The sequence below is a fragment of the Ovis aries genome, chromosome 6 (assembly GCF_016772045.2).
Source record: "Ovis aries strain OAR_USU_Benz2616 breed Rambouillet chromosome 6, ARS-UI_Ramb_v3.0, whole genome shotgun sequence".
Lineage (NCBI taxonomy): Eukaryota > Metazoa > Chordata > Mammalia > Artiodactyla > Bovidae > Ovis > Ovis aries.
In genome coordinates this window covers 105341571-105354665 of record NC_056059.1, presented here as the reverse complement: position 1 = coordinate 105354665, position 13095 = coordinate 105341571, and the positions used below count along the sequence as shown (strand labels likewise).

General features: G+C 45.5%; 1 protein-coding gene across 10 annotated transcripts in view; it reads right to left on the bottom strand.

Annotated features, from left to right (window-relative positions):
- The window catches only part of STX18 (syntaxin 18), a 117419-nt gene that overhangs the window by 25345 nt on the left and 78979 nt on the right, over positions 1 to 13095 (bottom strand). For all 10 annotated transcript variants that reach the window (XM_042251646.1, XM_060417666.1, XM_060417670.1 and 7 more), the window contains 3 exons: positions 11241 to 11356; positions 9341 to 9418; positions 9115 to 9181 (listed from right to left, as the gene is read on the bottom strand). In XM_042251646.1, the coding sequence (XP_042107580.1) occupies positions 9115 to 9181; positions 9341 to 9418; positions 11241 to 11349 (254 nt within the window). In that variant the 5' untranslated portion in view covers positions 11350 to 11356. The remainder of the gene's footprint in view (positions 1 to 9114; positions 9182 to 9340; positions 9419 to 11240; positions 11357 to 13095) is intronic.

The following is a 13095-nucleotide window of genomic DNA, read 5'->3' as shown; positions in this document are numbered from 1 at the left end:
GATTTTTTTTTTCAGTAACTAAACAACAAGTGACAGCATTTCTTAGCCTGTTTTCTCCTCTGTAAAATGGGACTGTAAAAGCATCTTTCTACTGGTTTACATGTAAATCTTCAGCACAGTCTAGGGCAAGGGATGAAAAAATTAGCTATTACTACCACTCTTGCTACTGCTACTTGAATCACTGTGTAACGAGAAAAGGCAGAGGGGTTAGATAGTCTTGAGAAACCCTAAAGAAATAAACATTTTTTTAAAAAGATTCTGTCAAGATACAAATCAATGGAGGAAAAGAAGGAAGCAGCTGGCACAAGCCATCAATAATTCAAAAATCTCAAGAGATGGGAGAACACTGCTGCTATCAGTGTAAGGGACTCAGCAGGGTCTTCAGTCATGGGCCAACTAGTGCTCATCTTCTAGGCTGGTGCTGTGGAGAGGGAAGGATCTGAGGAGTCTTGGCAGATCAGCAGAGAGGAGGTCTCGGGGTGGTGGCCATGCCTCAGTGGCAAGGCAGCCTTGTCCTCGGCCACGTTCCTTGGTAGGACTGGCCTGATGTCCTCCTGGATGGTTTCGGTTGACAGGCTACTCCAGTAATTCCACAAATCTATGGCGGATGGGGACACAGTCCTTAAACTACTGGCTGACTGCCTGTCTGTCTGAGAAAGATATGCTCAGAAATCTGTTTGGAGACAAAAAGTGGGTTTGGATTCTGGTCTGCCACTTGTCTGCAATGTGACACTTTCCTGTTGTTGTTTTTTTCAATCCCCTGAGATTTCTTCATCTGCAAAGCACTTTTCTACAAAGAAGAATCTTGCAAACACTGCATGAGGTCACCCGTGACAATGTACTTAGCACGGAGGTTGGCGTGAAGCACGTACTGCTCTGGCTGCTCTGGCTCACCTTCTAAGTACTGGGCCTCAGTTTCTGCATTTGTAAAGTCGCTTCTGGTATCTTTTGTTCTGACCAATAAAACAAGGTTCATTCTGCCTTTTTCCTTTCACTTCTTTGAGAATGAGAAACCTGGCTTTTGGTACCTTTCCAATATTAATACTCAAAATCACTGCAAAGACCAAATGATGCACTAGACCAAAGAAAAACAAACAAACAGTATTACATCAAAGGTAAGTACTTTAAAAATAAAACTGCTATTAATTCAAAGAGTAGAAATACCCAGGGGCTTCTCAGGGGAGGTATCACTTAGGCAAGCTCTTAAAAGAGGAGTAAAGTTTTGCCAGGCACAGAAGAGCAGAAAAAATATTCTAGGCATAAAGAACAAAGGTGTGGAATTGCTGGGTCATCAGATGGTCATTTAACTTTGGAGAACTATTTGGGTGTTTAGACGGTCAACACCGAAATCAGATTGATTATATTCTATGCAGCCAAAGATGGAGAAGCTCTACACAGTCAACAAAAACAAGACCAGGAGCTGACTGTGGCTCAGATCATGAACTCCTTATCACCAAATTCAGACTTAAGTTGAAGAAAGTAGGGAAAACCGCTAGACCATTCAGGTATGACCTCAATCAAATCCCTTATGATTATACAGTGGAAGTGAGAAATAGATTTAAGGGCCTAGATCTGATAGATAGAGTGCCTGATGAACTATGGAATGAGGTTCGTGACATTGTACAGGAGACAGGGATCAAGACCATCTCCATGGAAAAGAAGTGCAAAAAAGCAAAATGGCTGTCTGGAGAGGGCTTACAAATAGCTGTGAAAAGAAGAGAGGCGAAAAGCAAAGGAGAAAAGGAAAGATATAAGCATCTGAATGCAGAGTTCCAAAGAATAGCAAGAAGAGATAAGAAAGCCTTCTTCAGCGATCAATGCAAAGAAATAGAGGAAAAGAACAGAATGGGAAAGACTAGAGATCTCTTCAAGAAACTTAAGAGATACCAAGGGAACATTTCATGCAAGGATGGGCTCGATAAAGGACAGATATGGTATGGACCTAACAGAAGCAGAAGATATTAAAAAGAGGTGGCAAGAATACACAGAAGAACTGCACAAAAAAGATCTTCACAACCCAGATAATCATGATGATGTGATCACTAATCTAGAGCCAGACATCTTGGAAAGTGTAATCAAGTGGGCCTTAGAAACCATCACTACGAACAAAGCTAGTGGAGGGGATGGAATTCCAGTTGAGCTATTTCAAATCCTGAAAGATGATGCTGTGAAAGTGCTGCACTCAATATGCCAGCAAATTTGGAAAACTCAGCAGTGGCCACAGGACTGGAAAAGGTCAGTTTTCATTCCAATTCCAAAGAAAGGCAATGCCAAAGAATGCTCAAACTACCGCACAATTGCACTCATCTCACATGCTAGTAAAGTAACGCTCAAAATTCACCAAGCCAGGCTTCAGCAATACGTAAACCGTGAACTCCCTGATGTTCAAGCTGGTTTTAGAAAAGGCAGAGGAACCAGAGATCAAATTGCCAACATCTGCTGGATCACTGAAGAAGCAAGAGAGTTCCAGAAAAACATCTATTTCTGCTTTATTGACTATGCCAAAGCTTTTGGCTGTGTGGATCACAATAAACTGTGGAAAATTCTGAAAGAGATGGGAATACCAGACCACCTGACCTGCCTCCTGAGAAATCTGTATGCAGGTCAGGAAGCAACAGTTAGAACTGGACATGGAACAACAGACTGGTTCCAAATAGGAAAAGGAGTACGTCAAGGCTGTATATTGTCACCCTGCTTATTTAACTTACATGCAGAGTACATCATGAGAAACGCTGGACTGGAAGAAACAAGCTGGAATCAAGACTGCCGGGAGAAAGATCAATAACCTCAGATATGCAGATGACACCACCCTTATGGCAGAAAGTGAAGAGGAACTAAAAAAGCCTCTTGATGAAAGTGAAAGAGGAGAGTGAAAAAGTTGGTTTAAAGCTCAACATTCAGAAAATGAAGATCATAGCATCCAGTCCCATCACTTCATGGGAAATAGATGGGGAAACAGTGGAAACAGTGTCAGACTTTATTTTTTGGGGCTCCAAAATCACTGCAGATGGTGATTGCAGCCATGAAATTAAAAGACGCTTACTCCTTGGAAGAAAAGTTATGACCAACCTAGATAGTATATTCAAAAGCAGAGACATTACTTTGCCGACTAAGGCCCGGCTAGTCAAGGCTATGGTTTTTCCTGTGGTCATGTATGGATGTGAGAGTTGGACTGTGAAGAAGGCTGAGCGCCGAAGAATTGATGTGTTTGAACTGTGGTGTTGGAGAAGACTCTTGAGAATCCCTTGGAAGGATTGATGCTAAAGCTGAAACTCCAGTACTTTGGACACCTCATGCGAAGAGTTGACTCATTGGAAAAGACTCTGATGCTGGGAGGGATTGGGGGCAGGAGGAGTAGGGGACGGCCGAGGACGAGATGGCTGGATGGCATCACGGACTCGATGGATGTGAGTCTGAGTGAACTCCGGGAGTTGGTGATGAACAGGAGGCCTGGCATGCTGCGATTCATGGGGTCGCGAAGAGTTGGACACGACTGAGCGACTGAACTGAACTGAATACAAGGCTTCCCTGGTGGCTCAGATGGTCAAGGATCTGCTTTCAATGGAGGAGACCCAGGATCAATCCCTGGGTCCAAGATCCCTTGGAGAAGGGAATGGCTATCCACCCCAGCATTCTTGCCTAGAGAATCCCATGAACAGAGGGGCCTGGCGGGCTACAGTCTGTGGGGCTGCAAAGAGTCAGACACGACTGAGTGACTAGGCGTGCACGCAACACACAGTCACTTTATACTGCCACCAGTCATAAACGAGAGTTCCAGCTGCTGCACACCCTCCCTGAAGTGTCACTTTTCTTTTAGCCTTTCTAACATGTCTGAGACGGGATCTTTTAGCATTTTATTTTCTTGTGAAATAAATATAGTCACAGGCATAGTAATCTGAAGGACAGTATCGAGAATGCTTTTTACTGAACCACCGGAGAGTAATATGCCAACCTGATGCCCCTTCACCTCTGAATATTTTAGTATTTCCTAAAGATGAAAGTTGAATATTCATTGGAAGGACTGATGCTGAAACTCCAATACTTTGGCCACCTAATGCAAACAGTCGACTCACTGGAAAAGAACTGATGCTGGGAAAGACTGAAGGCAGGAGAAGGGGTGGCGGAGGATGAGATGGTCAGATGGCATCACTAACTTAATGGACATGAGTTTGAACAAACTCCAGGAGATGGTGAAGGACAGGGAAGCCTGTCCTTTGTCTTTAATTTGGTCACCGGCAGCTTTCAAACTGGTTTATGTCCTTTTTGCAGTCCCCATCACTCTCTGAGCCTTCCCTTGCTTTCTGGTACAACAATATGCTCCAAGTTCATTTTATACTTTCCCTGACCTAGCCCCAGACTCAGTCATTTCTGCAAGGAGCCCCGGTTCCTGGAAGCTGAAATTGCTACTTAGAAGCCAAGATCTGAGTGCTAAACATGCTTATTACCTCTGGGATGTCAGTGTGTCCAGGCTCTGTCAGCCGGACAGAGCCAGAAAAATTGGTCTGCTTTTGTAGAACTAGATATGCACACACGTTTACGACCACATTTCATTTCTATGTCCACCTATGTAAACTGGAAACCATGAGTTCACACCAGTCCTTTTCATTCTAATCTAACTTCCCTTTCACTCCCCTGAGAGTCTGAACCTGGCTTCCATTATCCTTCTGTGTTTATTATTTGATCGATCCCCCTGCATAAAACCAATCTGCCTCTTCCACCGCCTCTCCTCCCCTGTTGCGGCGCAGGCTCTTGCTGCCCATGCTGAGCCAGACCTCCTCAGCTCGCTCAGGCTCTGAGCTGCCCCGGGAAACGTCCCCATAGCTGTGGACACCCCCCCCTCACTCTGACCCACTCCATGGCTGCAGGACTTAATTGTTCAGGAAGGAGAGGGGCTTAACTGACTTTTAAATAAAGGGTTCCATTAATATCTGTCACCCTTTGTGTCCAGAGTATGCTAATGTGCCAGTTTTTAATTTAAAATGAACAAAGGACTGCAATGCAGCAGACTTAGACGAAGTTGAGCGCTTTTTTCGCCTTTTTTTAAGTGATAAAAACAGATCTAATTATACACAGAATGTCTATTGAAATCCTCAGGGAAATTACAAATTAACTAGTTGAAGGCAATTTGAAAAAAGCAATTTTTTAAAAAAGTCATCAGAAAGATCAGTTTATGCTCCATGATTTACTTTAATTGATTTCTCTAACTGAAAGCTGAGCATTTCATAACTGCAATCAAAACAGTTTCCACCTGGCCAACATCTGTTTCCAGGTCCCTTATTTGAAAAACTCTGGGATTTTATATAAAATTTGGGAAGAACAGAAGGATAGAGAGGAGAGGGAGAGAAACACTTTTTCCAGGTCTGAAACAAGAAACTACATGGAAGAAGTTCTTTGAAATCCTTAGATAAAGCCCTACACAAATATTAGAGAAAAGTGATAACTATTTCAGAGTGCAAGGAGATCAAAAGAGTCAATCTTAAAGGAAATCAGTCCTGAATATTCATTAGAAGGACTGATGCTGAAGCTGAAGCTCCAGTACTTTGGCCACCTGATGCGAAGAACTGACTCATTGGAAAAGACCCTGATGCTGGGAAAGACTGAAGGAGGAAAAGGGGACGACAGAGGATGAGATGGTTGGATGGCATCACTGACTCGACGGACATGAATTTGAGCAAGCTCTGGGAGTTGGTGATGGAGAGGGAAGCTTGGTGTGCTGCAGTCCATGGGGTTGCAAAGAGTTGGACAAGACTGAGTGTTGTTGTGGAAAAACAACAATCTCTCAACAAAGGCTCTAGGTAGAAAGGAGAAAACCCACACTGATCCTTAGTACTGTAGTACTCTCGTTTCAAGGATGGCTGTCGGACTAAGGTGTCCACCAGGGCACAGGTCTCCTGGACTCCCCTGGACTCCCCCAGAGCAGGAAATGCATCATATCATCTAAGCCATCTTCACACTTACAGATATTTACTGGGCATGTACTTCATATTGAGTGATTTTCAGGCCAGTGCTACTCAAGTGTGATCCACAGACCAGTATGAGACTATGAACTGTTTGTTACTGGCCTGCTATGAGTAAGTACAAAAATGAAGAATAACTATTTAGAAACATCTATGGCAATTTGATACTGCTGTTTGATCAGGGGACTCCTGTCTGCAAACAGGGTCTAGACCAGTTCAGGTGTTATCAAACTACAGTGGTGGGTCACCTGATTGGGGGAAGAGGGACAGAGAATATAAGTGTGTATGTATGAAGGGCATTCTAGGCAAAGAAATCAGAAAGGATGAAGGCACAAGAATGTCAAAGGACACAAGTAGTCAGCTTTGGTCAGAGCATAAATCCATGGGGACCAACTGAAAAAACAAAGCATTATGGGCCTGGAATGTCACGCTGTGACGGTGAGCTCTGTAAGACACTGGAGAAAGGGAGTGCTACAAGTATACATGTTTTAGGCAGGTGCCTTCTGGGGTAAGGAGAGGAAAGAACTAGAAGGGAGGGCTGGACCACGCTGAGGCGGCTCACACAGTTATCTCCCTCAAGGTCCTCTGCTCAAAGTAATTGGCACAGGGCAGCTATCTGACAGGAGATGAGGCTGAACTTCACAGCCTAAATGAGAACAATTCCCATCTGACTGATCTTAATTTGTCCAAACCTCTGCTGAGAACCAGGAACTGAGGAGGCAGCAGCAAGAGCCCCCTTCTTACCTTACTCAAGGGACCTGCTAGGTCTCAAGGGTCAGGGACCGCCTGGGATCAGGAAGCAGAAGTTAGCATCTCTTTCTGGTGGGCGTGAGACCCAGTGACCACACCCCATCTCGACAGCACACAGAACACTGTCAGAGCCCTTGTTTCTTCTCCCAGGACCTGCTTTGGGCAAATACTGCCTGCCCTCCTGCCTGAGCCATTCTTCCTTTCTGATCCTTTTTTTAAAAATATAAATTTATTTATTTTAATTGGAGGCTAATTACTTTACAATATTGTATTGGTTTTGCCATATATCAACATGAATCCACCACAGGTGTACACCTTTTCTGATCCTTTACCCAGATTATTTTCATTCAACCTCCAACACAAAGCCCATTGTTTGAGATAACCCTGGTTAATCTGACGTTCAAATCTGAGTTCAGCTGTGTGACACTGGGCAAGTAACCCAAATTTCTTGAGTCTCAATTTCCTCTATAAAATGAGATACTAGTAGTTACTAACAAAGTGGCTGTGAGGATTAAATGAAATAAACAACACTGTCTGACACATGGAAAATGCTTAACAGCAGACAACAGTACAAGTTAACATGTGTTAACTACTCACTCCTCCTTGGAAGAAAAGCCATGACAAACCTAGACAGCATATTAAAAAAAAGAGACGTGACTTTGCCAACAAAGGTCCATGTAGTCAAAGCGACGGTTTTTCTGGTAGTCATGGACAGATGTGACAGTTGGAGCATGAAGAAGGCTAAGCACCAAAGAACTGAGGCTTTCCAACTGCAGTGCTGGAGAAGACTTCTGAGAGTCCCTTGGACTGCAAGAAGATCAAACTAGTCAATCCTAAAGGAAATCAACCCTGAATATTCATTGGAAGGACTGACGTTAAAACTGAAGCTCCAATACTTTGGCCACACTGACTTCATTGCAAAAAACCCTGACGCTGGCATTCAGAAAACGAAGATCATGGCATCTGGTCCCATCACTTCATGGCAAATAGATGGGGAAACAGTAGAAACAGTGTCAGACTTTATTTTTTTGGGCTCCAAAATCACTGCAGATGGTGACTGCAGCCATGAAATTAAAAGACACTTACTCCTTGGAAGAAAAGTTATCACCAACCTAGATAGGATATTCAAAAGCAGAGACATTACTTTGCCAACTAAGGTCCGCCTAGTCAAGGCTATGGTTTTTCCAGTGGTCATATATGGATGTGAGAGTTGGACTGTGAAGAAGGCTGAGTGCCGAAGAATTGATGCTTTTGAACTGTGGTGTTGGAGAAGACTCTTGACAGTCCCTTGAACTGCAAGGAGATCCAACCAGTCCATTCTGAAGGAGATCAGCCCTGGGATTTCTTTGGAAGGAATGATGCTAAAGCTGAAGCCCCAGTACTTTGGCCACCTCATGCGAAGAGTTGACTCATTGGAGAAGACTCTGATGCTGGGAGGGATTGGGGTCAGGAGGAGAAGGGGACGACCCAGGATGAGATGGCTGGATGGCATCACAGACTCAATGGACGTGAGTCTGAGTGAACTCCGGGAGATGGTGATGGACAGGGAGGCCTGGCGTGCTGCGATTCATGGGGTCGCAAAGAGTCGGACACGACTGAGCGAATGAACTGAACTGGGAAAGATTGAGGGTAGGAGGAGAAAGGGGTGACAGAAGATGAAATGGTTGGATGGCATCACCGACTCAATGGACATGAGTTTGAACAAATTCTGGGAAATGGTGAAGGACAGGGAAGCCTGGCGTGCTGCAGTCCATGGGGTCGCAGAGTCGGACATGACTTAGGGACTGCACAACAACAACAAAGGATATCCAATGGTTCTAGCACTCATGTTAAAGAAGACCATCCTTGTTCCACTAAAATTGCTTTGTACCTTGGTGGAAAATCAACTGACCAATATATGTATGTCTCTCTATATGGACTCAAATTCCAGTTCTGCCACCTCCTGGCTAAGGGACATGGGTGAGTCACCCCACTTCCCAAGCCTCAGCCTCCCCATAAAGTACCTGCCTCCTGGGGCTGCCGTGAGCTAGAAAAGTGTCCAGCACAGAACGTGCCCAGGGAATCCTGGTCACAGCAGTTTGTGAGGAAATTGAAGCTTTACGAGAATCAAGCTCTACAAACTTTGGGCTTCCCTCGTAGCTCAGTTGGTAAAGAATTTGCCTGCAGTGCAGGAGACCCAGGTTCGATCCCTGGGTCGGGAAGATCCCCTTGAGAAGGAAATGGCAACCCACACCATTCTCTTGCCTGGAGAATTCAATGGACAGAGGACCCCAGTGGGCTACAGTCCATGGAGTCACCAAGAGTTGGACACAACTTAGCAACTAAATCATCATCATCTACAAACTTTAGCTGCTATTATTATCATTACTTTTGTTAATTAAAGAACACCAATGAAGACAATACTCACAATCTTTTCTTGTCCACCACTCGCTTGACTCGGATGGCTCTTTGTTCTGAGTAAAGTTTACACACTCCTGTCCAGGGAAAAATACCAGAGACCATTTAAAACTGCTTCTCAGGCAAAGGTATCATTATATGCAGTGAGACATTACAGTCTTCAGCTAGCAAAGCTAAAGGTTGCATCCCACCTATTGTGAAATGCCACATGTGACCTTTAAGATAAAATGAAATACTTTTTAAGTAATCTTCAATGAAATCCAAAACGGCAGTCCTGTGCTCCTTCACTTGCTGAGAGTGTATCTCCTTGTGGGCTGAAAGAGAAAAGGACAATATTCAGGGCTCTGTATTCAATTACACTGAAGAACAATTCATCAGCTTCCTTACAACAGGTTCTTTATTAGATGTATTCTTAAAAACACAGCTATAAAACAAGTCCTGTGTCAAGTGACATTTCATTTTTAAAAGAGTGAGATTTATGAGGTTTTGCGAGAGTAAAAGATTAAACCTGCAGAAAAACTACAGTCAAATAATTTACGGTTTATTACGAAGGGATCGTGATTGACGTGGGCCATTTCTTGAGAGCTGACCCCGTGCGTGTTAACAGGATCCAATGCTCAAGCTGACCTTCAAGGACCATTTTAAATCAAACTCAGAGCACACACTCCCCTCTGCCTGCCCGGTTGCCTGTCAGCTTGGGCTGCTCTGTCCTCTTCCCTCAGCCACTCACATTCACCTCCGACACTGAGTGAAACCTTCCTTCTCTGGGAAACCTTGACTCTCTGAGCCATGAGGACGCCTTTCTCCTGTGAATCATCACTTCTTCTTAGAGTCTGTGCCAGTTATATTTTGGTAGAGGCTGGGTACCTACAGTGTGAGGCACCCTGCCAGTACTTTACACAAAATACTGCCAATGGCCCAAACAATGCAGAAGGCGATTATGATTATGCCTGTTTTACACATGAGGAATTTGGAAGGAGCCCAGGGTCACATGGTTTGGTACTTATTTCTCATTGTATTAATGTGCATGTATTTTCAAGGTATCTCAACGAATGTCCTTAAGGGTAGGGGACGTGATCTGTTTCACCACAGGGCTGCTGCTGAACCTGAGGTTCGCATGGGGAATTCAACGGATCCATAGAATTATACACAAAAGTTGATGCACCTGCATATTTTTTTGAGGCAGGAAAGTCTACAGTTTTTATCACTCTCCAGGTGTCCATCAGAGTTCAAATGGAAGCTACCCAAACAAAAGTCTGGGTAGAGCACAGCAGCATCTGACCACTTGAATTCCACACTATGTAATGTAATCTGCATCTGCTTAAGGAAATTAAAAGAGAATCAAGGTAGACACCTAACTTGGGAAGCCATCTCAGTGCCCCAGTAAAAATTCAACATCAATGAAAGTGAGATGACGGTAGTAACCCTAAGGCTAGCTGTTGTTCTGAGGGTGCTAGGAGAATTTAGTTCTCATGGTGACGCCAAGAATGGGCTTCCCCGGTGGCTCAGATGGTAAAGAGTCTGCCTGCAATGCAGGAGGCTTGGGGTCAATCCCTGGGTTGACCCCAAGAAATATGCCATATAATTGTCTCCATTTTATAGATGAAGAAACTGAGACCCAGGGCGACTAAGTGACTTGCCCAAGGCCACATGGCCTGAACACGTGGAGCCAGCCTGGGTGCAGAAGCAGCCAAGGCTCCAGAGCCGTCCTCTTTACCAAGAGAGTCTGTCACTACAGTAGACGCTCCAAGTGGAGAGCTGAGCACCTTCGTGCGTCCTCGTTCACATGCCGTCAACTGCTGCCCTACTCAACGCTGCCCAGAGCACAGGCACGCCCGCACACACCTCCACACTTGAGTCATCTTCTCTGACCCTGGCCCAAGGTAAACTCTTGCTTCTGTCTGGAGAGGTCCTTTCCACCTCCCTCTTCCCATCCGTTTAACTTGAATCATGGCCTTTGCATGATTTTTTAACAGCTTAGGTTAAAACACTACTGAGGAAAAAGACGACTTTGAAAGCTCTGAGACCGAAACCTAAATAAGAGCACAAGAGAGAGCTTTAACTGGCTGTGCCACACGCAGTCTGTGAGTACTTAATCGTGAAGAGGCTGCCGGCTGCCCCTTTCAGGGCACGCACCTTGTGTTCTCAGCTGCTGGATCGCTTCTGAGCAGGTCCTCATGAACGTCTGAGCGTCTTGGTCTATCTGGTCTCGTTCTGTGTCCGTCATTCTCCCGTATTCAGACATGACATGACTGACGGAGAGAGACAGGACAGAATGAAGGGGCAGCAGCAAATGCCCACACCTGGAGTCTGGATGGGGTGTGAAGGGGAGCGCAAAGTTCCCTGCTGCAATGACTGCTAAGCTGAGACTTAAAGGATGAGGAGGAGCTGGCCAGGCTAAGAGGTGGGAGATTGTTCTAGATGGTGGAACCAATGCATCTGAAGCTTACAGCCCCAACTCCATTTTCCTGACCAAACAGCCTTTTGCCCTGATCCCCCAACTGTGGTCTTTACTCTCCAAGGTCACCACTGGGGTCATCCTTCCCCCCAAGGTACTTTCCACCCACTGGACAGTGCTGATGGCTCCCCTTCCCTGATCTGCTCTCTCCTGTCTCCTGACTACATTCTCTCCTGGTTCCCTCCCACCTCCTTGGCTGCTGGCTTTCAGGTTTTTTGTTGACACCTTTTCCCCATGGGTTTCCCTGGTTGCTCCAACAGTAAATAATTCACCTGCAATGCAGAAGACCTGGTTTCCATCCTTGGGTTGGGAAGATCCCCTGGAGGAGGGCGTGGCAATCCATGAAAAATCCCATGGACAGAGGAGCCTGGTGGGCTATAGTCCATGGGGTTTCAAAGAGTCGGACACGACTGAGTGGCTAAGCATAGCACACCCTTAGTCCCTGAATATCTCTGTTGTCCACACTGCTCTCTTGGTGAGTATGGCTAGGCTAGTGGGGGTTTTTTTTGTTAGTTTAACACTTATAAGTCCCAAATTTATATCTTTAGCCTGAACCTCTCCTTGAACTTGAGAAGGATATATCTAACTGCTGGTTCAGTATCTCTATTCAGATGTTTAATCTGTATTGCAAATATGCCCCACACTGAGCCTGCAGCCACTCCCAAGCCCACTTCCCACTTGTGTCGCGGGCAATTCCATTCCTTCTAGCTGCTCAGCCTCAAACCTGGGGTCATCCTGGCACCTCTTTTTCTCTCAGTTCACAACTAATCTATTAACAAATTTCATTAGCTCCACCTTCAAAACACTTCCAGAATCTGATCTCTTGTTATCCCACCCACTGCTAACCCCTCTGGGCCATGTCACTGGGATCCCAAGGCTAGACCGTTAACTGCCGCCGCCCAGCTGGTCTGCTGTGTCTGGCGAGCTCCTCCTCCGATGACTCAAATGCACCAGCCTTACCATTCCTCTTACACAGTCAGTCAGATCCTATCAATCCTCCATACAGATGTCCAGTGCTTCCCACCTAAAAGCAGAAGCCAAGGCCCTTACAAGAGCTGCACGAGCCTTAAGGTGACTCACAAGCTCTGGCTCCTGACCTCTCTGGGCTTATCTTCAGTTGCCCACCTCCCCCTGCTCCAGCCGCCTTGGCCTCTGAGCACTTCCTGGAACACTACAGCTGTACCCCTGCACCAGGACGTACACTAGCTGGCTGTCTTCTTCTTCGGGGATGTCCTTTCCCTGGATGAGATCTCCATGAACTGAATGCTTACTTCTTGCAGGTGTTTACTCAAAGACCCTGCATCTTAATAAGTACTTCCCTAAGCTACCTTTATTGGAGAAGGCAATGGCATCCCACTCCAGTCCTTTAGCCTGGAAAATCCCATGGGTGGAGGAGCCTGGTAGGCTGCAATCCATGGGGTCACTAGAGTCAGACACAACTGAGCGACTTCACTTTCACTTTTCACTTTCATGCATTGGAGAAGGAAATGGCAACCCACTCCAGTGTTCTTGCCTGGAGAATCCCAGGGACGG